Source organism: Hylobates moloch, unplaced genomic scaffold, assembly GCF_009828535.3.
Source record: "Hylobates moloch isolate HMO894 unplaced genomic scaffold, HMol_V3 SCAFFOLD_5, whole genome shotgun sequence".
NCBI lineage: Eukaryota > Metazoa > Chordata > Mammalia > Primates > Hylobatidae > Hylobates > Hylobates moloch.
In genome coordinates this window covers 101,284,237-101,312,000 of record NW_026652280.1, presented here as the reverse complement: position 1 = coordinate 101,312,000, position 27,764 = coordinate 101,284,237, and the positions used below count along the sequence as shown (strand labels likewise).

General features: G+C 50.1%; 4 protein-coding genes across 17 annotated transcripts in view; 1 reads left to right on the top strand and 3 right to left on the bottom strand.

Moving 5' to 3' along the window:
* Positions 1-276: 276 nt before the first annotated feature.
* SLC39A1 (solute carrier family 39 member 1) lies at positions 277-8,766 on the bottom strand. 4 transcript variants are annotated; one of them, XM_032154528.2, is made up of 5 exons: positions 8,726-8,766; positions 5,258-5,567; positions 3,689-3,907; positions 3,381-3,511; positions 277-1,922 (listed from the first exon to the last, which is right to left on the bottom strand). In XM_032154528.2, the coding sequence occupies exons 3-5, from the start codon at positions 3,873-3,875 to the stop codon at positions 1,266-1,268; spliced, it is 975 nt and encodes a 324-aa protein (XP_032010419.1). In that variant the 5' UTR covers positions 3,876-3,907; positions 5,258-5,567; positions 8,726-8,766; the 3' UTR covers positions 277-1,265. The 4 variants fall into 4 exon arrangements, with proteins under 4 accessions (XP_032010419.1, XP_032010418.1, XP_032010416.1 ...); XM_032154527.2 differs by lacking the exon at positions 8,726-8,766 and having other exon boundaries at positions 5,258-5,730; XM_032154525.2 differs by lacking the exons at positions 5,258-5,567; positions 8,726-8,766 and adding an exon at positions 4,655-4,728.
* Positions 8,767-8,990: 224 nt separating this feature from the next.
* Positions 8,991-14,433, top strand: CREB3L4 (cAMP responsive element binding protein 3 like 4). 8 transcript variants are annotated; one of them, XM_032154519.1, is made up of 11 exons: positions 8,991-9,041; positions 9,169-9,321; positions 9,678-9,855; positions 10,090-10,336; positions 10,494-10,615; positions 12,803-12,895; positions 13,030-13,136; positions 13,253-13,321; positions 13,450-13,534; positions 13,690-13,786; positions 13,942-14,433. In XM_032154519.1, exons 3-11 carry the CDS (start codon positions 9,682-9,684, stop codon positions 14,133-14,135), a joined length of 1,188 nt encoding a protein of 395 aa, XP_032010410.1. In that variant the 5' UTR covers positions 8,991-9,041; positions 9,169-9,321; positions 9,678-9,681; the 3' UTR covers positions 14,136-14,433. The 8 variants fall into 8 exon arrangements, with proteins under 8 accessions (XP_032010410.1, XP_032010413.1, XP_032010408.1 ...); XM_032154522.2 differs by lacking the exon at positions 8,991-9,041 and having other exon boundaries at positions 9,052-9,321; positions 9,678-9,795; XM_032154517.2 differs by lacking the exon at positions 8,991-9,041 and having other exon boundaries at positions 9,052-9,341.
* On the bottom strand, positions 14,342-18,111 carry JTB (jumping translocation breakpoint). The gene is made up of 5 exons (XM_032154530.2): positions 17,571-18,111; positions 17,377-17,414; positions 17,094-17,176; positions 15,918-15,997; positions 14,342-14,907 (listed from the first exon to the last, which is right to left on the bottom strand). Exons 1-5 carry the CDS (start codon positions 17,651-17,653, stop codon positions 14,751-14,753), a joined length of 441 nt encoding a protein of 146 aa, XP_032010421.1. The 5' UTR covers positions 17,654-18,111; the 3' UTR covers positions 14,342-14,750.
* A 3,995-nt stretch (positions 18,112-22,106) lies between these two features.
* RAB13 (RAB13, member RAS oncogene family) overlaps positions 22,107-27,764 on the bottom strand; it is an 8,568-nt gene continuing 2,910 nt past the window's right edge. For 2 of the 4 annotated variants that reach the window (XM_058439254.1, XM_058439255.1), the window contains exons 2-8: positions 25,147-25,207; positions 23,969-24,029; positions 23,667-23,744; positions 23,165-23,254; positions 22,978-23,043; positions 22,834-22,887; positions 22,107-22,633 (exon numbers count right to left, since the gene is read on the bottom strand). In XM_058439254.1, coding sequence (XP_058295237.1) covers positions 22,556-22,633; positions 22,834-22,887; positions 22,978-23,043; positions 23,165-23,254; positions 23,667-23,744; positions 23,969-23,971 — 369 coding nt within the window. In that variant the 5' untranslated portion in view covers positions 23,972-24,029; positions 25,147-25,207 and the 3' untranslated portion in view covers positions 22,107-22,555. Of the gene's footprint in view, positions 22,634-22,833; positions 22,888-22,977; positions 23,044-23,164; positions 23,255-23,666; positions 23,745-23,968; positions 24,030-25,146; positions 25,208-26,540; positions 26,805-27,764 lie in introns of those variants that run through there. The other 2 variants (XM_032154504.2, XM_032154501.2) reach the window with 2 other exon arrangements.

Genomic DNA, 27,764 nt, shown 5'->3' with positions numbered 1-27,764 from the left:
TGCGAACGGAAAGGGGAGAGGGATTAAAAAGAGAGGAAAGGAAGCGGGAGGGGAGGGAAGAGAAGGGAAGCGGAGGGGTGGAGACCGGGAAAGAAGTACCAAGACACAAAGCAGGAAAAATTAGGTCAACTTCAGGGAAGGGGACTTTCGGGGCCTGAGTGAAAACAGTGAGACCAAGAATCTTAAAACAGCTGTAAACATCTGGGACTCAGGCCCTCTCAGGCTGGCCACATGCCCACCCCTTTCCCAAAACAAATGAATCAGATACTGTACAGATGTCTAGAAACATCTTTTATTTGGGTAACAGGTCCCAAAACAGGTCAGTTAATAAAATAGATTCTAAAGAATATGTCCCTATGCACAGCCCTCCCTCCCCAAAAATAACGCTGGGGGTAGGCATTGCCCTTCCCCCTTGGGCTCCTCGGGTGTATTTAAAAAAATGTTTTGGCAGCTCAGTGTTTATCATCTGGGCATGGGACACCATGTCCATGTCACCATATTCCTAGGGTACAGCAGCAGTAGGTGGCTGCAGCAACCTTCCTCCTGCCCCAGCCCAGAAAATATTTCTGCCCCACCCCAGGATCTGGGACCAAAATAAAGAGCAAGCAGGCCCCCTTCACTGAGGTGCTGGGTAGGGCTCAGTGCCACATTACTGTGCTTTGAGAAAGAGGAAGGGGATTTGTTTGGCACTTTAAAAACAGAGGAGTAAGCAGGACTGGAGAGGCCAGAGAAGATACCAAAATTGGCAGGGAGAGACCATTTGGCACTAGTCCCCTGGGAGATGGGAAGAAGGAGATAGATAGGAGGGTAGGCGCTAAGAAAAGTAGAAGGGGTCCACTCCAAGTGGCAGGGTGCGGAAATGGGCTAGGACCAACACGACACTGACTCTGGGTTTATGACCTCTCCATACCCATCCCACAGCAGCTGGGTGCCCACCTCCAGCCTCCCATGTGAGCCTGTCCTTATGTATAGTGTCCAAGCTCTGATTCCAGCAGTCAAGTGTCTTCCCCAATCCTAATGTCCCCTGATCATGTCTCTAGCGACTTGACCATCTCTTGTTCCTTGGGACTGAGGCCAGCCTCTTGTCTGCCCACTTCCCTCTCATTAGTCAGATAGCCCCAAAGGCTCTATCTTTAGCTCCCAGAGAACTTTTTGGTCCTCAGTATTTCCCTTCCCCATTCCTTCCTATTCCCCACAACTGGGGGAGGGAAGGGAGAACAGGGGCACCTGATCATCAATCTCCCCTGCCCCTCTCTTGAAGCCCCCTAGATTTGGATGAAGAGCAGGCCAGTGAGCAGGGCAAAGCCTGCTAGGAGCAGAATGACCTTGAGGATCCTTTGTTCAGAACTGGCCAGCTCCTGGGGCAGGATTTCCAGAAAGGTGATATAGAGAAACGTGCCAGCTGCCATGCCCTCTAGCACAGACTGAGCCAGCTGGTGCAGAGGTCCTGCTGACTCTGCCAGAGCTGCACCCAGCCCGATGCCTAGAGGTGTCATGCATGAGAAGAGGATCCCACAGCCAGCCACCACCTGTGCCCTAAGGTGGCTCTGCAACAGTCGCAGGGACAGGCTGACAGCCAGGATGCCCTTGTGGAGCAGCAAAGCCAGGCACAGCTCCATGGCCCGAGCCCGGTCTCGCTGCAGCCCTACCGCCAGCCCCTCGAACACGGAGTGGAGGGCCAGGGAGAAGACCAGTACACAGGCACGCAAGGCTGAGGGGGTTGCTGGGGCTCCACTCGCCTGTGGGACCCCTGGCCCATCATGCCAGTGCTGCGGCCCACCATTCACTGTTCCCAGCAGAGCCCTTGTTTCCTCCAGAGGTGACGGCCCTGACTGTTCCTTGTAAGCCAGTGTGATCTGCTCCATCACCAGGACCAGGAAGAAGCCCATGGCCAGGATGAACTCTTGCAGCGGGAACTGGAGCTGTGGGCAGAAGCAGCAGCAAAATGTTCAGGGAAGGAAGAGTGAGATGCAAAATCTGGTGAAAGCCCAGTTACACAGACCTAGGGTCTGACACAGACACAGGGCTACTCTCAGTCACACAAAGATAGAGTGAATTGGTAACACTGACACAGAATGATACATACACACAGATTATGGTGTCACTCAGTGTTACATGTAGACCAAAGTTTCTCAGCTTTGAAACTATTAACATTTTGGGGCCAGGGGCAGTGGCTCATGCCTATAATCCCAGCACTTTGGGAGACCAAAGCGGGCAGATCACTTGAGGTCGGGAGTTTGAGACCAGCCTGGTCAACATGGTGAAACCCTGTCTCTACTAAAAATACAAAAATTAGCAGGGTGTGGTGGTGGATGCCTGTAATCCCAGCTACTCGGGAGTCTGAGACAGGAGAATCACTTGAACCCAGGAGGCAGAGGTTGCAGTGAGTCGAGATTGTGCCACCGCACTCCAGCGTGGGCAACAGAGCAAGACTCTTTTTCAAAAATAAAACAAAACAAAACAAAAACAAACAAATAAACAAAAACATTTTGGGCCAGATAATTCTTTGTCATGGGAGCTGTCTTGTGCACTGTGGATTGTTTAACAGCATTTCTGATCTCTACCTACCAGATGCCAATAGCAGACACAATGTTCCCTCCATTGTGACAACTAAAAATATCCCCAGACATTACCAAATGTTTCCTGAGGGGCAAAGCCACACTCCTAGTTGAGAGTCACTGATGTAGACATACATGAAAAGGTCACACATTGCCCACCTCCCCAAACTCATACATAGAGCCACATATCACAGGACATTCAGGTTTATATGCAGTCACACAGAAACACAGGTCACTCAGTCACAGACACACAAAGGGATACATGCAGTGTTACTTCCTCAGTTTTACAGGAAAAAAGGAAAGAGCCCAGGATGACTTTCCTGCCCCACTATCCAATGGCCTCCATTTTTCCTATAATAAACCAAGTCCTATGCCATGGACTTGATCATTCCTCACAGCCCACTTCCTTGGGCCAAAGTCTAAAAAGGTCAGCAACACCAGGAACCAGGGAATCGCCTCCTGTCCTTCTCAGGCCTACAGAGACCTCTATCTCCAGCCCTTTAGGAAAGTGGTGAGAGAGTGAAGATGATTCTTGGAGCACTTGCTGGTAACTAGAACTGAGAACCCACAGAGCAAGTCACACACCTGAGAAAAAGTGTCTTACTGTCTCAACGGGCACGTAGGGGTCACACAGGGAATGGGGAAGGGGGAGGGAACACATAGAAAGAACTATGCCCCATAATAAAAAATCACAATTCATACCACATGCCAAAAGCCTTCCACACAGTCATGGAGTGGCACATGAATCAATCTCCACAAACCAACACTCCTAGAGGTGTGTGATTCCCCTCCCGCATGTCACATGCCCAGGCCAGTGCTCACCGTCACGTGCAAGGCTGCCAGGGCCTCATCTATGGCAGCCAGGTAGTCAGGAAGCAGGTCCAGGAGACAGGTGGCCAAAAAGACGCCACCCGCGAAACAGCTTACTAGGCTCAGGGCTTTCTGACGGGAAGCTGGATAGGGGTGAAGCACAGAGGGGAATAAGCAAACGAACCCCCTCCAGGGCCCACCACCCCAACCCAAACAATGGCTACCCTTGCTTTTCCCTCCTCCTTTGGTCACTCCCCCCAGCCCCAGAGCCCTCCCTAAGCCAAGCATTCATAGCAGTGTGGGGAAAAGGAGAGGCTTACCTGAGCCTTCATGGTTAGCTCCGGGCCGGCGCAGCACACAGATGGGCACCAGGCTGCAGAGGAGGGTGAGCACCAGCAGCAGCACCAGGGCCCCCAACTTCACCTCCAGCCCCACAGGCACTGGAGGCTCTGAAGCTACCGCCTCGGGGCGCCACACCAGGAGCTCTGGCTCTCCCCAGGGCCCCATGGTGCTTCTGGTAGCTCCAGTGACTCTCAGACCTAGGAAGACAGACCAGAGTGGTTGGGAAAAATCATGCAAAGGAAGATGGGGCAAGGGATGGGGAAGCTTGGTCAGCAGAGTGCAGCTCCCTGGCCCCAGCCACTTTGTGACCTTCCCCAACCCAGGGTGACTCATCTACTCCTGTACCAGGAACATTCCTCTCTTCTCACACTTTCTTTCCCAAGTGACTTATTCAGGGAGACTGCAAGGGGGAAACCGAGGCATGAGAAAGGCTGTATGGATATCTCATCACCCTTTCACCTGGTGCCCCCAGAAAACTAGGAAACTAGGAGCCGCCTCCAAAGAGGACCTGGAGCTGGAGTTCCCCTAAGGAATGTAAAGGCCAGGTCCCCAACTCCCGAACGGAGTGGGTGAAGCCAAAAAGGCTGGGGCTGTGCAGAGATGTCATGGGTAGCTTCGTGGGCCACCTGGACAGGGTAAGTTTGGGTGCTGGATCGCTCCATCGTTCCCCTTTTCCCGGCGCAGAGAACAAGCGCTTCAGGCCCCAGGCTGGGACCTAGAGGCAGATGGCCAGGGAGAGGGGCCCTAAGAGTCTGCGGTCCCGGGACGGACTGAGGCGACACTGAGGGCGGTGCCTGAAAGTCCGGGCTCCGGGAGGCGGAGTGCGAGGCCGCCAAGCGTCGCGGGAAGCAGATGAAGAATGCGTGAGTTGGGACTCCTGCTCCCGGGCCCCGGGAGGCCTGGGCAGCCGACCTGGACCCCGCTGCCAGAGAGCCCGCACTCACCTCGCGAGGGTCTCACTACATGGTCTCCGCGCGCTTCCGGCCTGGAGTCGGGAATTCCCGCCCCCTCCCATAGCTCCCCCCTCCCCCACAGAAGCCGCGTACCCACGCCCGACTGCCAATGGCAGCACCGAGTGGGCGGGGACAGACCGGGAGTGACGTGAGTTAGGAGCAATCAGAGACCGGGAGCGGGAGCGGGCGGAGCAGGAGCCCGGAGGAGAGTGAGCCAGAGGAAGGGCGGATATTAAGGAAAGGACCTCGGGGCTGGGGCCCTGGGGCGCATCTGTGGAGGACTGAGGGGCCGGAGCGGGCCAGTCAACAAAGGCTTTGATTACATGGATATTTTTAAAAGAGGGAGACCCCGCATTGTCAAGTCTTCCGGCCCACATCTGAGGACATCTTCCTGGCCTTGGGCCAAAGTCTCATCTGTCTCTCAGAAGGCTCTGACACCCCGTCAGTGCCTCTTGGCGCCCAAGGGAAAGCATTCCCTTTTTGGGACCAACTTCCTTGCCTGCTTTCCCTCGCCAGCACCCACAACAAGGAAAAAGACAAGGCAGAATTGGAAAGGGGGGAAAGCAAAGAGAGAGGGTATGTCTTGTTACTTACGGCACTCAGTGCAGCCTCCGCCTTCTCCAGGTGGGTGGGGACGTGGTGGGACCGGAATGCGGGGTGCTGAAGCCGCGCCCAGGGAAGAGCCCCTAGCGCATTCCAGGCTATCTGCGTACCGCGCCTGCGGGCGTCTGGCCTGTTATCCCACCTGATTTCCAGCCCAGCTCCCGCCACCCCCGCCGGTCGGCTTGCTGTTTGCTGTTCCTTGAATGCCCCAAGGTAGTTGTTTCAGCTCAGGACTTTCACCGTTTCCTCAACCTGGATTCTTGTGGCCCACAACTCTGTGCCTTGAGAATCCTCTTCTAGCCTCAAGGGACGGTAAGGACAAAAGAAAATTTTAAAAGGGGGCTCAGCTATTCTTTTATGCAAAGGTGAAAAAAGCTTCATTGCCCAAAGAAGGGACAGATGGGATCTTGCTTCCTACAGGAAAATTAATTTAAAAAAAGAAAAAAAAAAGGGACAGTGTAATGCTTCTCACAAGGCTCCAGAAACGAAGCCCAGTAATTCCTTAAGTAAAAGAGGAATGTGAAGACTTCTTAAAGGGCCGGGCGCGGTGGTTCACGCCTGTAATCCCAGCACTTTGGAAGGCCGAGGATGAATCACCTGAGGACAGAAGTTCAAGACCAGCCTGGTCAACATGGTGAAACCTCGTCTCTACTAAATATACAAAAATTAGCCGGGCCTGGTGGCGGGGGCCTGTAATCCCAGCTACTCGGGAGGCTGAGGCAGGAGAATCGCTTGAACCTGGGAGCCGGAAGTTGCAGTGAGCCGAGATCGCGCCATTGTGCTCCAGCCTGGGCAACAACAGCGAAACTTCGTCTCAAAAAACAAAACAAAACAAAAAAATTATTCGTAATTGGTAACATTAACAAGGAATTATTATGACTGGGGGGTCAGGAAACCTGGATTCTGGTCCAAGTTCTACCTTTATAGTTGTCAAATATATATTTATTTATTTATTTATACACATACATATATGTCATATATGACTAATAATTGTATATATTTATGATGTACAACATGATGTTTTGAAATATATGTACATTGGGCCGGGCGCAGTGGCTCACGCCTGTAATCCCAGCACTTTGGGAAGCCGAGGCAGGCAGATGACGAGGTCAGGAGTTGGAGACCAGCCTGACCAACATGGTGAAACCCTGTCTCTGCTAAAAATACAAAAATCAGCCAGGCGTGGTGGCGCATGCCTGTGACCCCAGCTACTCAGGAGGCTGAGGCAGGAGAATCGCTTGAACCGGGGAAGCGGAGGTTGCAGTGAGCCGAGATCACACCACTGCACTCCAGCCTGGACGACACAGCAAGACTCCGTCTCAAAAAGAAAAAAGAAATATATGTACATTACATAATGGCTACATCAAGCTAATTAACATATGCATTACTTCACATATTTATTTGTGATTAGAACATTTAAAATCTCTTGGCAATTTTATTTCTTTTCCTTTTCCTTCCTTCCTTTCTTCTTTCCTCCTTTCTTCCTTTCTTTCTTGACAGAGTCTTGCTCTGTTGCCCAGGCTGGAATGCAGTGGCGTGCTCTTGGCTCACTACAACCTCTGCCTCCCAGGTTTCAAGCAATTCTCCCGCCTCAGTCTCTTGAGTAGCTGGGATTACAGGTGCCCGCCACCATGCCCGGCTAATTTTTGTATTTTTAGTAGAGATGGGGTTTCACCATGTTGACCAGGCTGGTCTTGAACTCCTGACCTCAGGTGATCCACCCGCCTCAGCCTCCCAAAGTGCTGGGACCGCAGGTGTGAGCCACCACACCCGGCCCAATAGATCTCTTCAATTTTACCTTACCTTGATGTATGATTTTAGGCAAGTCATTTTTCTGCACCAGAGTTTGACAAATCAGGGGCAAGGAGGAAGTTAAACAAGCAGATGACTGCAGAGGGTCCTTCCAGTTCTAACATCAACGGAAGCTAACTACATTCCCCACTCAAATCATCTCTGCACATACGGCCTGCAGGAAGCCCTTTGAAATGTATTTAACCACCTTTCTCGCTCTCAGAATGATCTCAACAAGAACAGCTTTGCTGTCCTTGGAGCTCTGCATCAATCTAGGAAGGCTGCTTTGTCTCTCTGGATGGAGAGACATGAGCGGGAAAGACAGATAAGAAATCTGAGAAAGCCCCACAAGGTGGGTTGATAGTGTGAAGAACATGGGCTGAAGCATCCAAATCTTGGTTCAGCTACTTACAGGGTAACCTTGAGAAGGTTACTTAAACTTGTCAGCTCGGACGGGCGTGGTGGCTCACGCCGGTAATCCCAGCACATTGGGAGGCCGAGGTGGACTGATCACGAGGTCAGATCGAGACCATCCTGGCTAACACGGTGAAACCCTGTCTCTACTAAAAATACAAAAAATTAGCTGGGCGCCTGTAGTCCCAGCTACTCGGGAGGCTGAGGCAGGAGAATGGCGTGAACCCGGGAGGCGGAGCTTGCAGTGAGCCGAGATCGCACCACTGCACTCCAGCCTGGGCGACAGAGCGAGACTCCGTCTCAAAAGAAAAAAAAAACAAACTTGTCAGCTCTATTTGCTGTAAGAATTATATGAGTAACATGAAAATGCCTGACTAGACCTTGTTCCTGTTTTTACTCTTAGCCTGTTCAAATCTTCATAAGGATAATTAATAGCAGTTTGAGTTCTGGGATTCACACTCCAAACTACTGTATTACTCACCCAGCTACCCTTTTCTGAAATACTACTGAAAACCATACCTGTATCAGTTTAGCTCCATTATTTTACCTGAAGTGAATTCCTGGGCCATCAGACATTAGACCAAGGCAAAAAAATAAAAATAATCAATCAACCCTGAGTTTTGGTATTACTACTTTCTAGTCGTGGATCTGCCTCCTCATAGGTAAAATTTGTAAAATATTACCCGCCGTGTGTGCCTCAGAACTGTTATGGATTAAGGAAGAGAGCAATGTTTATGAAAACGTTTTGTAAATTATACAAGTGTGGGACATAATGTTCCTGGTAACTGTATGCAAACAATAAGACAACAAACCAAACGCAAAAGGCTTTTTAACTTGTTGCAGTTTTCCTGCCCCGTGTCCCTCCGTGAATGAGCAGCGTACGGCGAGCGTGTGCGCGCAGCTGCGGTTCTCCATTAACGCCACACTGCTCGGCTTGCGGATGGGGAAACATGCCATCGCGCCCCTGCCGCCTGCCGAGCGAGGCTCACCGCTCCACTGGGGTCAGCGGGCTGTTGACTCCCCGCCTGGGTGAAACCGGAGCTTCCGAGTCACGTGGCGCGCGAAGACAAACCTGGCTGCACAGGGTTTCCCGGAGCTTTCTCCCAGCTTCCCGGCGATTCATATTCTGGCACTTACCCCTCCCTTTGGTCTGGCGGAACCCAATCCCCGCCTGACAAATAAGTCCCGCCGGCCGGACGCGGTGGCTCGCGCCTGTGGTCCTAGCTGCTCGGGGTGCTGAGGCGGGAGAATCACCTGAGCCCGGGAGGTCGGGGGCTGCATGGAACCGTGATCCCACCACCGCAGTCCAGCCTGGGCAACAGAGCGAGACCATGTCTCCAAAAATAAGAATAAAGAAAAAAAAAGAAAGAATTGCGGCCCCATTGGCCTGACTCTCTTGAACAGCCTAGCTGTCTCCGACCAGTTACGGAGGAGGCGGCCTTAAGAGGGTAGTGTGCCATTGGCTCGATGTCCTGCCCCTCCGAAACCTAAGTCTTCAGCTTCCAATCAGGACTCAGCTTTGGGAAGAGCGCCACGCGGTGGGCGAGGGGATGTCCTAGTCAATCCGCAGGTCTCTTGACTCTTTCCGCTTTTGTTTACAACCCTGCCATGATCTCCCTGTTGCAAAAGCGAGGGCTACAGAACAGGCATTCAAGTGTCCTGTGCTCCAGTAACAGCCTTTTCTGTTCTTCCGCTAGGAGACACCAAACCCTCAGGAAGATTTACTATAGCTAAGAGAAAACTGAAGCAGAAAGGGCGCGGCTACCTACTTCTTAAATTCCGTTTGTGGACCCTTAGACTCTTAGTCCCCTACTCCCAGATACAGCGGCTCTACCGTGGCTCCTGGCAAGGTGGCACCCACTTTTGTAGTGTAAGGCTGGGGGCGGGGTTTGGCTGGCAGATCCAGGATACGAGATCCTGGAAGAAAGAAAAGGTGTAGTGTTTAGGGCGGTCAACGGGCTACGCTGGCTTGACAGGGCTGGGCTCTTCAGAACAGGTAATGCTTGGGGGGACCTGTTTGTCTGAACCTGAGGGATAGGGCTGAAGGTGAAACATCGAGGGGACAGGTGAGGGGGCTTGCTAATGAGGAAGGAGTCAGGGGGCGGGGATAATGGAAAAGGGAGCAGAAGAGCCCAGAAACTGTACGGGGTAGGAAGCAGCCATCATTCCCTTTCTGCAACCCTCCGTCCCACATGCCTTCCTGCAGAAGCATGGATCTCGGAATCCCTGACCTGCTGGACGCTTGGCTGGAGCCCCCAGAGGATATCTTCTCGACAGGATCCGTCCTGGAGCTGGGACTCCACTGCCCCCCTCCAGAGGTTCCGGTAACTAAGCTACAGGAACAGGGATTGCAAGGCTGGAAGTCCGGTGGGGACCGTGGCTGTGTGAGTGTGACGAGTGGGAGTGGGGGTGGGGTTGAGACACAACTCTGTGATAAGAGGCTTCAGCTCCCACTTGGAGACAGGTCTGAAAACAGACCACCCCCAAAATAGACGTAAGTTGTATAACTCTCTCCATGCCCAAGAAGTGAAAGGACTGAAAATGAAGCATAAGGCTGATGTCAGGTAGGACTTCCAAAATTCTTCCCTGCACATATATATAAACTTTTCCTACTGTAGGGCCTTCAAGAGAGTGAGCCTGAAGATTTCTTGAAGCTTTTCATTGATCCCAATGAGGTGTACTGCTCAGAAGCATCTCCTGGCAGTGACAGTGGCATCTCTGAGGACCCCTGCCGTCCAGACAGTCCCCCTGCCCCCAGGGCAACCAGTTCTCCTACGCTCTATGAGGTTGTCTATGAGGCAGGGGCCCTGGAGAGGATGCAGGGGGAAACTGGGCCAAATGTAGGCCTCATCTCCATCCAGCTAGGTCAGTGTTCTTTGTGGGAAGGGGGAAATGGCCCTTCGGGACTGGCCCTAACCATGGGGTTAAGGGGGTTTACCCAACCTGTGCCACTACCCAGGCCCTGCTGCTGTCAGGATGTTCCTAAGTCTCCTTTCTCCCAGCTACCTGTTTTCTACTCCAGATCAGTGGAGCCCAGCATTTATGGTGCCTGATTCCTGCATGGTCAGTGAGCTGCCCTTTGATGCTCATGCCCACATCCTGCCCAGAGCAGGCACCGTAGCCCCAGTGCCTTGTACAACCCTGGTGAGTCTTGGTGTCAGCCAGAACCACTACTCCTTGATACATATATAATCACACAGACAGGGCAAAGGAATGAGGGCATGGCAACTGATGATGAACTGCCTTTGCCCCAGTTTTTGTGGCACTGGGCTTGAAGACCAAGGAGACATAAACAGTTGAACAGTTTTTTATTTTTTGAGCCAGGGTCTTACTCTGTCGTCCAGGCTGGAGTGCAGTGGTGCAATCATGGCTCACCGCATCCTCAACGTCTTGGGCTCAAGCAATCCTCTTGCCTCAGCCTCCTGAGTAGCTGGGACAACAAGTGTGCGCCACCACGCCCGGCTAATTTTTGTATTTTTAGTAGAGATGGGGTTTCACCATGTTGGCCAGGATGGTCTTATCTCTTGACCTTGTGATCCGCCCGCCTCAGCCTCCCAAAGTGCTGGGATTACAGGCATAAGCCACCGCGCCCGGCCAACATCTTAGAATCTTGAGCTGAGGAACCTTTAAAAGTCTGATGCCGGTTGGGCACGGTGGCCCATGCCTGTAATCCCAGCACTTTGGGAGGCCAAGGTGGGTGGATCACGAGGTCAGGAGTTCGAGACCAGCCTGGCCAACATGGTGAAACCCCATCTCTACTAAAAATACAAAAATTAGCTGGGCATGGTGGCGGGTGCCTTTAATCCCAGCTACTCGAGAGGCTGAGGCAGGAGAATCACTTGAACCCAGGAGGCGGAGGTTGCAGTGAGTGGAGATTGCGCCATTGCACTCCAGCCTGGGCGACAGGGCGACACTCCGTCTCAAAAAAAAAAAAAAAAGTCTGATGCCCCTAAGTTTGGGTGTACATTAGAAGCACCATGGTGTTTGTAAATGCTTTGTTATTTCTTTATTGTAGAGACAGTCTCACTATGTTGCCCAGGTTGGTCTCGAACTCCTGGCCTCAAGCAATCCTCCGGTCTTGACTTCCCAAAATGCTGGAATTACAGACGTGAGCCACCTTGGCCGCTCTGTTTTCTTTTTCCTTTTTTTTTTTTTTTATTGTTGTTTGTTTTAAATAAAACCCTCTAGGCCTCATTCTCAGCGATTTTGATTAGGCGGACTGGAAGACACTCCTCTAATAGTTCCACCAAACAGTCACAGGAACAAGAAGGGCACATCAGGAAAAGCCACACAGGAAATGGTTTTGCCAAAAGCCAAAAACCATGAGCAGGCAAAAACCAAAGTAAGTTCTCTGTAAGTCACAAAATGAAGCATACATCTTTTTTTCTTTTTTTTTTGAGATGGAGTTTTGCTCTTGTTGCCCAGGCTGGAGTGCAGTGGTGCATTCTCAACTCCACCTCCTGGGTTCAAGCGATTCTCCTACCTCAGCCTCCCAAGTAGCTGGGATTACAAGCACCCACCACCACGCCCAGCTAATTTTTGTATTTTTAATAGACATTGGGTTTTGCCATGTTGGCCAGGCTGGTCTCGAACTTCTGACCTCAGGTGATCTGCCCACCTTGGCCTCCCAAAGTGCTGGGATTACAGGCATGAGCCACCGTGCCCGACCACATACATCTTTCAAAAAGAAACACTAGTGAGAAGGGCAAGTTACTCAGTTGATGGGCTCAGGTTCACCACCAGCACCATCCACTCTCTGTACATCCTCTCCTGTGATTTGCTGTGAGACATATGGCTGCCTTTGGGAAGCTCTTTGTATGAGAGGGGACAGAACCTGAGTCTGAGAAGCGGAGCTCAGACCCTAAGGGAGAATGGGCCACTGCCCCAGGGAGCTCCCTGTGGTTGACGGGCAACTGGATAACACACTCTGCTAAATGGAAGTTAATGACTGAAAGTGAATCATGTGCTTGCTGTAAGGAAATTATGCAAACTTCACTGTAGTGAGTTCTTTCAGGTTCTCTTGGGTATGGGGAGACCTGGATCAGAATAAGCCTTCCCTAGCTTGCTCAGAGTGCCAAAGTCCTCAGTCTCTGGGTGAAGGATATGACAATACCCTCCTCTCTCTCTTGGCCTCAGGAAGTCCCTTTGGCTTGATCTAGAGCCTGTCTGAATTAAGGTCTCTGCCCCTCACCTCACCTCTAGATTAAAGTTGTCTCCCAGTACAAATAGGAAACACTCTCCAGAAGGCATGTAGGGGGAGTAGCCTGCGTGCTGCAAATGGGATGACCCCCTCCTCACTCCTATTGCATCTTCTCCTGCCCCTACCCCCAGCTGCCCCGTCAAACCCTGTTCCTGACCGATGAGGAGAAGCGTCTGCTGGGGCAGGAAGGGGTTTCTCTGCCCTCTCACCTGCCCCTCACCAAGGTAACATGCGTCCCCTAAGGGTATCTCAACCCAGGGGCCTCACCATGACTTCTGAGGGGCCAATATCCCAGGAGAAGCATTGGGAAGTTGGGGGCAGTTGAAGGACCCAGGACTCACACATCCTGGGCCTCCAGGCAGAGGAGAGGGTCCTCAAGAAGGTCAGGAGGAAAATCCGTAACAAGCAGTCAGCTCAGGACAGTCGGCGGCGGAAGAAGGAGTACATTGATGGGCTGGAGAGCAGGTATGCCTGGGTTATTTCTGGCTTCCTGTGGGCCATGTCTGGGCCCCTTCCTCACCATGGCAGGCAAGGTAAGGGACTCAGGTTGCTGAGCCTTGTCCTACCTCCTCATACTCTAGGGTGGCAGCCTGTTCTGCACAGAACCAAGAATTACAGAAAAAAGTCCAGGAGCTGGAGAGGCACAATATGTGAGTGAAAGCATTGTGTGTGTGTGTGTGTGTGTGTGTGTGTTTTGAAGGCAGATACAGCACACAGGGGCGCCATTCTTGGCCCCTGGTACCCAGATGATACTAACTCTTCATTCCTCCTTTCCCAGCTCCTTGGTAGCTCAGCTCCGCCAGCTGCAGACGCTAATTGCTCAAACTTCCAACAAAGCTGCCCAGACCAGCACTTGTGTTTTGGTACCATTAGTCTATCTACTCCCATCTACCCCCACACTTCTATCCTTATACCCCGACTACCCGGCCAGATCTACTTCCCACATCCGATAATCCCAGCTGGCCTCTGTTCACTCTGCCCACTACTCCCTTCACCTGTTCCTCTTGCTTCCTCCCAGATTCTTCTTTTTTCCCTGACTCTCATCATCCTGCCCAGCTTCAGTCCATTCCAGAGTCGACCAGAAGCTGGGCCTGAGGATTACCAGCCTCATGGAGGTGAGAGGCAAGAGCAGGGAGCAACCCCTGGCTGAGCAAGGGAGGGGGACTCTGTTCTCCACGGTCGTCAAGAAGCAAGAGGGAGGTCCTGTCCTGTCTAGGGTCTCCCACCCAGGGGAGCACTCTACTACTGCCCTCTTTCCTTCACCTCACAGTGACTTCCAGAAATATCCTGACCCACAAGGACATAACAGAAAATCTGGAGACCCAAGTGGTAGAGTCCAGACTGAGGGAGCCACCTGGAGCCAAGGATGCAAATGGCTCAACAAGGACACTGCTTGAGAAGATGGGAGGGAAGCCAAGACCCAGTGGGCGCATCCGGACCGTGCTGCATGCAGATGAGATGTGAGCTGGAACAGACCTTCCTGGCCCACTTCCTGATCACAAGGAATCCTGGACTTTCTTATGGCTTTGCTTCCCACTGGGATTCCTACTTAGGTGTCTGCCCTCAGGGGTCCAAATCACTTCAGGACACGCCAAGAGATGTCCTTTAGTCTCTCTCTGCCTGAGGCCCAGTCTGCATTTGTTTGCATATATGAGAGGGTACCTCAAATACTTTTGTTATGTATCTGTGATTTTATTTCTTCTTCGGGGATAGGGTTGAGGGGAAATAAGTTTTGAGTGAGAAATAAACGTTTTAGCTGAAATTATCCCAGAAGTTTGAAATAAGTAGTAGAAGGGGGGAAAACAAGGGAGAAGTGGTGGGGAAGACTTGGTAGATTGGGGCCTTAAGTAGCCACCTCCTTTCCCTCTCTGCCCCCATGACTTCCTGCTCCAAGTTACAGAAGGGAAGGAAACCATTTTACTCTTTTTATTCTGCTCATTAATAATCTGAAAGAAGAAGATGGGGGAAAAGGGGATTCCACCACAAGGCTCCAAAGAACCAAGAGTGCAAATCAGTCCATTTGACTTTCACTGTCTGAGATAGGGTCTCTAAGACCCAGGATACAAGGGTGGAATGTAGTTATATGGACTCAATTTGCTTCCGGACCTTTTCCAGAGCCCTTCTGTCCAGTTGTCGCTGACGAATGATGACAAGACAAGCGAAGATCAGGGCCACACACACAACAGCACCTTCGAACTTCCAAAATAAGCGTTGTTCCATCAAAGCTGAGCGGCAGCTGAGGGCACGAAGGAATAGTTATTCCCAGGAAAGGCCAGACAGCTTCTCCCTCTAATCTCGCTTCTACTTCAGCCTAGCCAGGATATATTCAAGAAGAAATCAGAACCAGGCTTCTATTGTGTGTATAATACATAAATCCCTCTCAAATAGATCATTTAATTTATTCTCTGGATAAGCAGAGCTAGTATTAACCAATTTTACTGATGAGAAAATATGGCCAATAACAGTGCTGAGGAGTAGAGCTGGGACTTGGGTTCAAGTAATTTGGCTCCAAATCCCGTCTTCTTTCTTTCTTATTTATTTCTGAGATGGTGTCTCGCTCTGTCACCCAGACTGGAGTGCAGCGGCATGACCTTGGCTCACTGCAACCTCCATCTCCCGGGTTTAAGCAGTTCTCTGCCTCAGCCTCCCAAGTAGCTGGGATAACAGGTGCCCACCATCATGCCTGGCTAATTTTTGTATTTTTAAGAGAGATGGGGTTTCACCATCTTGGCAGGCTGGTCTTGAACTCCTAACCTCGTGATCCACCTGCCTCGGCCTCCCAAAGTGCTGGGATTACAGGCGTGAGCCACCCCTTCCAGCCTCGTTTTTTTTTGTTGTTGTTGTTTTGTTTCGTTTTGAGACACAGTCTCGCTCCATCGCCCAGGCTGGAGTGCAGTGGCGTGATCTTGGCTCACTCTAACCTCTGCCTCCTGGGTTCAAGAGATTCTCCCTGCCTCAGCCTCCCAAGTAGCTGGGATTATGGGCACCCACCACCACACCGGCTAATTTTTGTATTTTTAGGAGAGATGGGGTTTCACCACGTTGGCCAGGCTGATCTCTGAACTCCTGACCTCAGGTGATCCGTTAGCCTCAGCCTCCCAAAGTGCTGGGATTATAGGCGTGAGCCTGGCCCCCTCTCCTTTCAGATATTCCATGCTACCCCCAGACCAGGGGAAAAGGTGGGACCATCCATCTAAATTCATAGGAGCAAAGGAGGTGCTCTCAGAGAAGAGAAACAGCACTCACCTTTTGAATTCATTTCTCTTAGATGAGCTGCATGTGATTTTCTCTACATACCCTGTGGGACCACACTCAGGGGTAGTTTTCTGCCAGGAGAAAAGGAGCAAAGTACCTGTTAGGAAGGGGCAACAGGATAAACAAAAAGGCTGCCATTCAGAAGGTGCAGGTGCCCAACTGCTATGGTTTGGAGTGGTAGGCAACAGAGAGCTAATGAAAGAGTTCTGATGCGGATGGTGGAGGTGGTGGTTGCATGATTACGAATGTATGTTAGAACACTTCAGGGGCAACAGTCTAGGAGAGGCAAGGATACATTCCATTCCAGAGCCTACTATACTAAAAGTGAATAAAACATAGTTATCATCTGAGGCCGGGTGCGGCGGCTCACGCCTGTAATCCCAGCACTTTGGGAGGCCGAGGCGGGCAGATCACGAGGTGAGGAGTTAGAGACTAGCCTGGCCAACACAGTGAAACCCGAGTCTAGGCCGGGCGCGGTGGCTCATGCTTGTAATCCCAGCACTTTGGGAGGCCGAGGCGGGCGGATCACATGGTCAGGAGATCGAGACCACGGTGAAACCCCGTCTCTACTAAAAATACAAAAAATTAGCCGGGCGTGGTGGCAGGCGCCTGTAGTCCCAGCTACTCGGAGAGGCTGAGGCAGGAGAATGGCGTGAACCCGGGAGGAGGAGGTTGCAGTGAGCTGAGATTGCGCCACTGCACTCCAGCCTGGGCGACAGAGCGAGACTCCGTCTCAAAAAAAAAAAAAAAAAAGAAACCCGAGTCTACCAAAAATACAAAAATTAGCCAGGCATGGTGCAACGCGCCTTTAGTCCCAGCTACTCAGGGGGCTGAAGCAGGAGAATCGCTTGAACCCGGGAGGCGGAGGTTGTGGTGAGCCGAGTTCTCGCCACTGCACTCCAGCCTGGGCAACAGAGTGAGACTCCGTCTCAAAAACAAACAAAAAAGCCATAGTTATCAGTTGAATACTGCCATTAGCTTGGAAAGAAAGGGGCACATTTTCAGGGGAAAGACAAGTACAGATTTGGACATACACTGAGACTGCAAGAAGAAAGAAAAAAAGATGATGCAAAGGCAGCTTAATAAGACTTGGATGTTAAGATGTTGCTTAAGTGTTTGCTTAGATGTTTAAAAAAAAAAAAAAAGGGTAGAGAAACAGATACTCACAACCCGGAAATTAGAGCATGGAGAGCACTCTTCTGCTACCACAAACTCTTCCACCAGCCAGCATGGCAAATTTGAGGTGCTCGCTGAAAGGAAAGATAAATGCCAGCCCCAGGCCATTCAGAAAACATTTCTCCCAGGCTCTGCCCATCCAACTTCCCGGCACAGCGCTTGCCCTCATTCCATGTCATGCCGCCCTTTTCCACCTGTGCTCTTGGTATATGTGGAAGATACTAAAACCAAAAACAAATGACGGGAAATGTAGGGTTCCCAGACAATCACCCACCTGACAGCTTCTCTTCCTGCACGAGAGCCTCTGCTTGGCTGTGGTGGAGTTGGGGGAAGGGACAAAAGTCAAAACCCAGAAAATAGGGCACCCCCTCCTGAGCTGTCCATGGATAAGGTCTCCCCCAACCCCGGGGCCGGGAACGATCCTGTCCTCCAGTGACCTCCTTTTTCCTCCCCTTACCTCCTCCTTACCAGAGCTTTAAGGTGAAAGCACAGAGCAACCAGCAGAGGTGGCGGCCCTGGGGGAGGCCAGGCCTCCCCGCGCCCGCAGGCATGGAGCGCCAAGTGTCGCACCTGTCGGAACAGAGGGACCTACTCCACAGGCCTCGTGCCTCCGTCGGAGCGCAGAGGCGGCACTTACTCTGCAGCCCTCCCAGAGGTTCCAGGTCAGGGCAGGGAAGGCCGGAGTTGCCTATCGGAGCAGAGGATCTATCGGGACGTCCCCGTTGCCACAGCGAGAAAAATCGATACGCGTTTGCGGGCTAGGGAGGCGAGCGCCTTCTGCGGGCCCCGCAGGGCGCTGAAGGAAGGGACGGCGGGGGCTCGCGGCCCTAGCGCCCGCTCACCTCCGCTCCCGCCCCCGACGCAGCCATCTAGCTCCGTGGAGGATCCTTGGGCGCGAGCCCGAGTTCGGGGCCCGTTGGTCCCAGGCGCGTTCTGTCGTCGCCCGCTGGAGCTTGTAGTCTTCCGCGGTCGGTGGCGCCTCGCCTGGTGCTCACTGGGAATTAGCTCGGCGCCCCGTTGCATTGTGGTCTTGGTAGTCTTTACGAGAACGGCAAATGGCGGTTGCGGAAGTTCGTCCGGATTCTCGGCTCGCTGCTCCCTGGCTGGCGCCTGTTTGTTCATTCTGGGCTAGGTGAGCAGGGACAATACGTCGCCCTCTCAGGACTTTGCTCTCTCCTTAAAACCCGAGGATTCACCGTCAAGCTTCAGGTTTCTCTGACATCCTTCCCCAGCCGCCCCTTCATCGCCACCGATGGTCCAGTGGAGAAGCTGTGTTGGAGGTCAAGGGATGGAGGCGAAACTGCGCGTTCTCGTCCCTGCAGAAGCCGGCATATCCGAGATACATGGCGAACATGAAACTTTCTCCTTGTCTCTTGGCTCCCACTCCGCTACACAGATGAATGGTGTTACCTTCCCTCATGTTACTTGCTAAGCCTACTCCGCAGAGCTTGTCCTCTGCATAACCTCTTCAAATGTTCTCAACTCTCCCTTGCTCCTACATAATGGAATAATCATAAGTGCAACGAGAAAAGCATGAGATTTGAAGTTCCATAAGTACTGAGTCTAGGTTCCGGTGGTTATTAACTCCATGATCTTAGGACAGTATCTGACTCTCAGTGTTCTGTGTAAAACGGAAATGCTAATGTGCATTTACCAGGACTTTTTCTTGCGAGAGGCAGATGAAATGTATCTCCGTTTCATGAGTAAGTTCAGAGAATATAAGTGACTTGTCCAGGGTCAGCAAGCTAGTGAGTGGGAAAGCTGAGGCTTGAGCCTAGAGTGTCAACACCCAGGCCAAAGATTCATTGCCTGCTTTTCATCCTATGGAGTTAAACCTTGATATACACTCAGACCTGCAGTGACTTCACCAGCACTCTGGGTTCATGCTTTACTGTCTGATAATGAATTTTCATTTAATTTTATTTTTTTCTTAGGGTCTTGCTCTGTCACCCAAACCTGATGAGGGCTGAGCTTTCATTTTGCTGTTTTTTGTTTGTTTGTTTTTGTTTTTGAACGAGATGGACTCTGGCTATATTGCCAGACTAGAGTGCAGTGGCAAGTCACAGGAGCCATCATAGTGCATTACAGCCTGGAACTTCTCGTCTTCAGGGATCCTCCCAAGTAGCTGGGATTTCAGGCATGTGCCACCATACCTGGCTCTAATTTTGAATTTGTTTCCTTAAATTATTATTTGTGTTTGCTGAAATTGTGTGTGTGTGTATTATTTTTGTGTATGTGTGTGAGTAGTTATATGTTACATAAAGTAGGTTGTGGGGTTTTTTCCAGTAATGTTTAGCTATAATTGAAGTTTGGGCCGAAATCTGCTAGTATTTGTTACTCCTTACCAAATCCTACCTTATCTCACAACAAACTGTAAGATCTTGTAAGATTTCACTTCCAATAACCTTACCAGGCATCAGAGTGGGGTCTCTACTCTGAAATTAAATATCTGCCATAAGGTATGTTGAAGACGTTAGTCTCCTTCCCAGGAGGCACAAAGTGCAAGTCTTTTCCTCATCTCTTGAGCAAATTAAACCAACTGGACAGTTTGCTACAGAACTCAAACACAGCTGGGCGCAGTGGCTCACGCCTGTAATCCCAGCAGTTTGGGAGGCTGAGGTGGGTGGATAACCTGAGGTCGGGAGTTCGAGACCAACCTGACCAACATGGAGAAACCCCGTCTCTACTAAAAATACAAAATTAGCTGGGCATGGTGCTGTATACCTGTAATTCCAGCTACTCGTGAGGCTGAGGCAGAAGAATCACTTGAACCCGGGAGGTAGAGGTTGCGGTGAGCCGAGATCACACCATTGTACTCCAGCCTGGGCAACAAAAGCGAGACTTCATCTCAAAAGAAAAAAAAAAAGAACTTAAACATAAGCCACAAATAAGGCTTATCATTACCCCATCAATGCTTGGATACTGACATTTATCAAGTTATTACATTTTGCTGTGTAAAAAATATTATGTATGGTGAAAGGGGGATATATATATATATCATATATTAAAATATGTGTTACATATTAAACATATATAAAATTATATATTATACATAATATATTAAATATATAATATATCGTATATTAAATATATAATTATATATTATATATGATATATTATGTATAATATAATTATATGTGTTGTTTATAAACATGTATAAACATGTTATATATGTTTATTATATATTATATATTTAATATATATTTAATAATAATATATAATATATATTATATAACTATATATAATTATACATTGTAATATATAATATGTAATATATAATATAATATATATATACTTAAGGATGCTGTGCATCAAGCCTGAATTTTCCTTTTTTTTTTTTTTTTTTTGGATGGAGTTTCGCTCTGTCTCCAGGCTGGAGTGTAATGGCATGAACTCTGCTCACCGCAACCTCTGCCTCTTAGGTTCAAGTGATTCTCCTGCCTCAGGCTCCTGAGTAGCTGGGATTACAGGCACCCACCACCATGCCCAGCTAATTTTTTTTGTATTTTTAGTAGAGACGGGGTTTCGCCATGTTGGCCAGGCTGGTCTTGAACTCCCAACCTGAAGTGATCCACCCACCTCGGCCTCCCAAAGTGCTGGGACTACAGGCATGAGACAACGTGCTCAGCCCAAGCTTGAATTTTCTTTTGCATTTCCAGTAGTTTTGCCATCTTTGTTACTTAGTAAAGAGCTGTTTTTGTTTTCATTTTTGTTTTTTTGAGACAGAGTCTGGCTGTGTCGCCCAGGCTGGAATGCAGTGGCGTGATCTCAACTCACTGCAACCTCCGCCTCCCAGGTTCAAGCGAGTCTCCTGCCTCAGCATCCCAAGTAGCTGGGACTCCAGGCGCCCTCCACCACTCCTGGCTAATTTTTTTTGTATTTTTAGTAGAGATGGGGTTTCACTATGCTGGCCAGGCTGGTCTTGAAGTCCTGTTGTGATCCACCATGCCCAGCCAAAGAGCTGTTTTTGTTAAAATTTGCTTGTCCCAGGCTGGGCGCAGTGGCTCACACCTGTAACCCCAGCACTTTGGGAGACCCAGGCAGACCGATCACTCGAGCCCAGGAGTTCAAGACCAGCCTGGCCAACATGACAAAACCCTGTCTCTACTAAAAACACAAAAATTAGCCAGGTGTGGTGGTGCGTGCCTGTAATCCCAGCTACTCGGGAGGCTGAGGCAGGAGAATCACTTGAACCCGGGAGGCAGAGGTTACATTGAGCTGGGATCGTGCCACTGCACTCCAGCCTGGGCGACAGAGCCAGACTTGGTCTTAAAAAAAAAAAAAGTCCTTGTCCCTCTGCTTGTAAGTACCACCCAAGGGCTATAGTAACTGACTATTGTGGCCAGGCATGGTGGCTCACGCCTGTAATCCCAGCTACTTGAGAGGCTGAGGCAGGAGGCAGAGGTTGCAGTGAGCTGAGATCGCACTATTGCACTCCAGCCTGGGAGACAGAGCAAGACTCTGTCTCTAAAAATAAATTAATAAATAAATAAAATAATTGACCATTGTGCCTGGCACTTAGTAGATGCTCAATATATATTTAAATTGCTCAATATACATCTATGAATAAATGAACTTCTCATTTTCCTCACTAATAAAAGCAGATATTAATGCCTATCAAATACCTAAATGGATTGCTGGCAGAATCAAAGAAGCTTACACAAATCACTGGATAAAACACTAGGTGCAGTTATTTCCCTGAGGCTAGGACTGTTAGAGTCCTTCTCGCTTGGAATTTCCTGTGCTCAGGACAAGGCTCTGCCCACAAGGGCATCCGGACCCCATGGCGGAAAGAGGATATCCAGACCTTCAGATCACTCTACCTCCTGCTCTTTGCTATTTTCCTTACCAACTGAACAGCTAGGGAAGAGACAGCGGTAGGATTAGTCCTGGTTCCACAGAAACCCAGCCTCATTCGGGTAAATCAATCACTTTGAAGACACAATAATTGGATTTGAGTGGAGAACAATTCTGACAATAATCCAAGTTACCCAAAACAGGAACATTTGTGCAAATGGTGGCCTTTAATACCAAGAAAGACCATGACAAGTGACAGAACAGGAGCAAATCCGCTAGTCTAGTGCCAAGCTAGCCCTTTGCAGGACCCTAAAACCTGATCTAGTAACAGAATAAATCAGTGTATTTACATTTATGTTTGCCCTGAAAACCCAGGTAAGGTCTGAAGCCTGAGGCATCTCTCCTTCCTTTCCTCCTCCCTCTCTTCCTACCTCCTTGCCTTCTTTCACTTCCTCAATTCATTCCTCTCTCTTCTCCCTTCCTCTCTCTTCCTTCTTTTCCATTCTGCTTTTCCCTTTTCTCCTTTTTCTCCTCATTCTCTTTACCATCTACCTATGTGTCCCTGCAAGCCCCTCTGCTATTTCTCCCCTGCTCACTCCCTCTGCCCTTGTCTCCCTCAGGTTCAGCTTCCAGGGTGGGGAGGCAAGAAAGGGTCCTCAGCCCAGGGAGCACTTGTTGGTGTTCTTCTTGTCGCAAGTTTTCAGGTCAGTACTGGGAGGCTTGTTGCCATTTCCCTAGAGGGAGAAGGGCACAGGGGTCATGGTGTGAATGGATAGTTAGGGTAGGAGGGTATAAACTGTTTAAAGTGAATCCACCCTCATAAGAAATCTTAGCATTGCTCCCCGTTTTTATCAACACCAACACACACACACACACACACACACACACACACACACACCCCAGAGTTGTACCTAGTCCAGCAAAACCAACTTACTGATCTCCGGCCTCCTGACTTGAGCAAGATGTCCCGGGCCAGGGAACTAAAAGCCTAAAGTGGGGAACAGAGTCAGTTTGGAGGGAGGAGAATCTACCTTCTAATACTTCCTCTCTTGGTCGGGGATGGGGGTGTGGATCTCACCTCATCCACGTTCATACTGGATTTAGCACTAGTTTCGAAAAATCGGATTCCGTGCTCTCGAGCCAACTATAAGGGGTGAAGTGGGAAGAGGAGAATTGAATTAAGGACAGCAGCCTAGTCCTCTGCAATGCAACCTATCTTGCCCCTCCCAGCCCAGGTCTAGAACATTGCTCAGCCTGGCCCTCACCTTATCGGCCTGCTCCTTCTGCACCTTCCTCTTGGCCTCCATGTCACATTTGTTCCCTAGCAAGAGGCGCTCCACCCCAGCCGAGGCATTCTGGGGACAAAAGACAAGTAAAAGTTAGGTCCTGCCGGCCAGGCACGGTGGCTCATGCCTGTAATCCCAGCACTTTGGGAGGCCAAGGCAGGTGGATCACCTGATGCAGGAGTTCAAGATCACCCTGACCAACATGGTGAAACCCCGTCTCTACTGAAAATACAAAATTAGCTGAGCATGGTGGCACATGCCTGTAATCCCAGCTGCTTGGGAGGCTGAGGCAGGAGAATCGTTTGAACCCGGGAGGCAGAGGTTGCAGTGAGCTGAGATCGTGCCATTGCACTCCAGCCTGGGCAACAAGAGCAAAACTTCGTCTCAAAAAAAAAAAAAAGTTAGGTCCTGCCTATCCTGATGGACCCCTTCATTCTCCAGGTTCTATCCAGTTCCCCCATCTCTTTTGGAGGGTCCTCACCTCCTTGATGCTTTTCATCCAGTTCTGAATATTCTCGAAAGATTTCTCATCCGTGATGTCATATACCAGGATAATGCCCTGGGAGATGACAAAATTCACCTTGGACCATGTTCCCATTGAGGCTTCCCACTGCCCTGTAAGTGATCCCGCATCCATGGGTCTAAACACTAGGCCATGTTGGGCCCTCTGCAACCCACACTGCACCCCTCCCATTTTTACCTGTCCCAACCCCTGACCCTTTGTATTCATAATATATTCTGCGGCCTCATCCTTCATCCTTTGTTCAGACCCACACTTCATACCATGGCTCCACGGTAGTAGGCAGTAGTTATTGTCTTGAACCTCTCTTGGCCAGCCGTGTCCCTAAAGAAGGAGAAGGTTTCATGGGATGGAATAGAGGAAAGAATTCTCCAATGGAATAATTCTTCCTCTCTCACAAGAATTTAGCTTTTGTAACATGGTGGGGCAACAGAATAAGGAAACAGTAAAGGGGAACGGGATTAAAGACAGTTGAGCTGATTTCCAGAGATGGTAGCGGCCCAAGAAACAAGATGTCTTTGCTTATTCATTGAATGCTTGCTATGTGTCAAGCACTGTGTATGTATCATTTTATCTAATCCTTACTCTTTCCTTGTAAGACATGTATTATTGTCTCTATTTTACAAATGAGGAAACATGCCAGGTGCTGTGGCTTGCGTCTGTAATCCCAACACTTTGGGAAGCTGAGGCAAGTGGATCACCTGAGGTCAGGAGTTCGAGACCAGCCTGGCCAACATGGTGAAACCTCGTCTCTACTAAAAATACAAAAATTAGCCAGGCGTGGTAGTGGGCGCCTGTAATCCCAGCTACTTGGGAGGCTGAGGTGGGAGAATCACTTGAACCCAGGAGGCGGAGGTTGCAGTGAGCCTAGATTGTGCCATTGCACTCCAGCCTGGGTGACAAGAGCAAAACTCTGTCTCAAAAAAAAAAAAAGAGGAAACAGATTTGGATAGGCTGAATAATTAATGAAAGTCAGGCAAGGAGATAAGTAAAAGAACCAGATTTGCCCACCAGTCTGCTCTTATATGTCATAGCATAATGCCTCCACTAAGCTTCATACCACTTAAACACCTCCAGGGTCTATATTTGGCACTCTGGGCTCACCATATTTTGGAGAAAACACTAGACTTAGAGTCAATGTTAATTCTGCCTTTGCCATTTAACTGCTCACAGCATGTTTCCATGTTATGACCGAACAGTTGTTTGTTGTCAAATTAAGAGGATGCTCTGCAGCCAGAGGAGGCAAGAGTTATAAAAGAGTTGGAACTAGTTGGGAGAGCAGGAAAAGAGATGGAAGGACAGCTGAGTGCATCCAGAGAAATAGATTAGAAGTGCTAGAAGGAGCAATGGGGAAAGGAAGAGAAATGAAACAAAATAGAAGGAAAAGGGTGTAAGAGGTAAATGGGGAAGTCTGGCGAGGCGTCCCAGAGGATTGACTTACCAGACTTGTAGTTTGATCTTCTTCCCCTCTATATCCACAGTGCGGATCTTGAAATCAATTCCTAGGGGTGGAAGGTATGCACTGAAGTTGAGACATGCATGCACACATGTAAAACTGTGTGATGGGAGGGACAGGAACGGAGCAGTGTCGGCACCAGAAATTCTGCAGGGGAGGCACCTGGGGACCAATCTTGTTGGAAATGCCAAGCTAGGAGAATTTTCCCAAAGCTGTATTTGTATAGCAAGAATACTATTTTTACGTACATTTTATGGATTTTGGGAGGGAAAAGGTGATGAAAATTCTGCATGGAGGCTTAAAATCCTTAGGCCACCTCTTGGGTCCATTCAGTTATACAAAGTGACAACTCTCTGAATTCAGTCTCTGTCTCTCCCCAGATATTACTTTCACATTCCTCTTCTCTGTTTTCTTAGAGCCCTCTACTCTTGGTATTCCACCCACCCTCCTAGTAGAGAGTAAGGAAAAAAGTAGCTGAAGCCAGTCTATGTGAATTAACTAGTGGGCCAAACTTGGCACTAGGAAAGTCTGAGGCTAAACAGGATTACTTTTGAGACAATTAGGAAAGAGGGGCATTTTTCCTTTTCCTTTGTAACCAGAATTGTCGTGAGACTCTTCCTGTCTATTTCCCAAGCCAGAGGAGATGAAGAAAGAAGAGAAGGGAGGAGGGGAGACGATGTTCTTCTTAGTAGAAACTTGGGCACCTCCCCCAAGCCTGCTGGGGGCCCCTGGAAGGAGGATGAGTCACCAGGCTGACTCAGAGACCCCAAAAGTCCCCTCATTTCCACGTTCCTCACCAAGCTGGCTGCATATTCGTGATCGCAGTCCTTGGGCCACCCGCCAGCACACCCAGCCACCTTGTTCCACCCTTCCCAAACCCCTGTTCAGCTGAGGTGCAGGGAGACTGGGGCAAAGAATCTGGGAAGTAGATGGTGAGGTGCGGACGCAGTGGGAGAGTTTGAAGCTCAGCAAGACAGAAAGAGGCTAGCGGATCGGATCGGGAGAAAAAGATGTGGTGGACAGGGATACAGGAAACATGGAGAGTGGATCGAGAGAGTTCTAGGTGGTGGGGGTAGGGGAAGGGGGGCACAGAGAAAAATAGAGGAGAGTTCTTGTGGATTTGGGGAGACTAAGGCGATGGTACCAAGAAAATGAGGAGCTGGCAGCAGTTGAAGAGTTACCTGAAGGCCTCAGAGAGGTGAGAGGTTTGGTTACTATACCGAGACATGCATGGGGGAAGGGTCGGAGCCAGGGGTTGAGGGACTAGAATTGAGGAGCCTTACTCTAACGGGTCTGAAAAGTGGGGTCACTAGTAATCCGGGAGCCTGAGAAGGAGGTCACAGGAGAGTCGGGGTCTGGGACATGGCCAGCGGGCTCACCGATGGTGGAGATGTAAGTGTTGTTGAAGTTGTCCTCTGCAAAGCGAATGATCAGACAAGTCTTGCCCACCCCCGAGTCCCCGATAAGCAGCAACTTGAAGAGGTGGTCGTAGGCTTTGGCCATGGCGGACACCGGGGGAGCCGGGGGAGGGGTGGGGAGCGCCCGGCACTGGTAGGCGGGACTGGACGGCTGGCAAACAGAGCGGCACGGAGCCCAGGCCAGGAAGAAGTTTTCCTCCCTCTCCGCCCAGGCTCCGGGAAAGAGGAGAGGCGGCACCCCTCCGGGCTCCACCCCCTGCCCGCCCACCCTTTGGGCAGGCCAAGGCGGCCAGCCCGGCCTCTGTTCTCTCGGTTTTCCCTTCCTAGCTTAGGCCGGCCTGTCTCTCTCGCTATTTTCCACAGCCTTTCGGTAACTGTAGCTCCCCTCTTACGACCTTACTCTTCCATTCTGAGGCCAGAGAGGCTGGGGTGAAGGGAAGTAGAGGTTTAACCATGACGACCAGGGGAAGAGAAATTTTAGAGGGATAAGGGGAAGAGAAAAAGAGTTTTGGGAATAAGGGTGAAGGTAGGGAGAGCACTAGAAATTGAAAAAAAACATGGGGCTGAGTTTTGGAGATGATATTCAACGAAGCTAGAAGATGAGTTATCATCGGTTTCTGGGGCTGAGTAAAAGGCAGTCCTAGAATTTTAATGTTAGTTGTCCAAGCCCTTAGTGCTATGGGTCCCAGTTCACTTTGAAAAAAAGCGGGATGCGCAGAAGTACGTTATTTGTTGAGTCAGTCTGCCCCCTGGTGGAACAGGGTGAAAACGTAAATTAGTTATACAAAATCGGCCCCACCACCCCAACACACACAGCCTACCTAGACACATTCTGGGGCTTCGGTTGGAACGATCTCTCTTAATGGGGCCCCATGTGTGATTTCTCTGACCAAATAGCTTAGGAAAACAGAGATTTGAACTAAAAATGTCATTCTTCACGTGGATCTTTTAATATGGCCCACTTAAGGTGCAGTACTCCTGAAATCTCACTCATAGGCCATGAATGTAGCCTTGGTAACCAGGAAGCTGAAATATGGACAGCACGGCTATAAAGAAACAAGTTTGCCGGGCGCGCTGGCTCATGCCTGTAATCCCAGCACTTTGGGAGGCCAAGGCGGGCGGATCACGAGGTCAGGAGATCGAGACCATCCTGGCTAACACAGTGAAACCCCATCTCTACTAAAT

Excerpts from the sequence above, each read along its gene's own strand:
- JTB (XM_032154530.2), bottom strand. The coding sequence starts at position 17,653 with ATGCCTGCGGGCGCGGGGAGGCCTGGCCTCCCCCAGGGCCGCCACCTC. Across the intron at positions 17,415-17,570 it reads GCTTTCACCTTAAAGCTCTG|CCAAGCAGAGGCTCTCGTGC; the intron begins GTAAGGAGGAGG and ends ACTCCACCACAG. Across the intron at positions 15,998-17,093 it reads CATGCTCTAATTTCCGGGTT|AAAACTACCCCTGAGTGTGG; the intron begins GTGAGTATCTGT and ends TTCTCCTGGCAG.
- SLC39A1 (XM_032154528.2), bottom strand. The coding sequence starts at position 3,875 with ATGGGGCCCTGGGGAGAGCCAGAGCTCCTGGTGTGGCGCCCCGAGGCG. Across the intron at positions 3,512-3,688 it reads AGCTAACCATGAAGGCTCAG|CTTCCCGTCAGAAAGCCCTG; the intron begins GTAAGCCTCTCC and ends ACCCCTATCCAG. Across the intron at positions 1,923-3,380 it reads TGGCAGCCTTGCACGTGACG|CTCCAGTTCCCGCTGCAAGA; the intron begins GTGAGCACTGGC and ends TTCTGCCCACAG.
- CREB3L4 (XM_032154515.2), top strand. The coding sequence starts at position 9,664 with ATGCCTTCCTGCAGAAGCATGGATCTCGGAATCCCTGACCTGCTGGAC. Across the intron at positions 13,535-13,689 it reads AGACCAGCACTTGTGTTTTG|ATTCTTCTTTTTTCCCTGAC; the intron begins GTACCATTAGTC and ends GCTTCCTCCCAG. Across the intron at positions 13,787-13,941 it reads GGATTACCAGCCTCATGGAG|TGACTTCCAGAAATATCCTG; the intron begins GTGAGAGGCAAG and ends TTCACCTCACAG.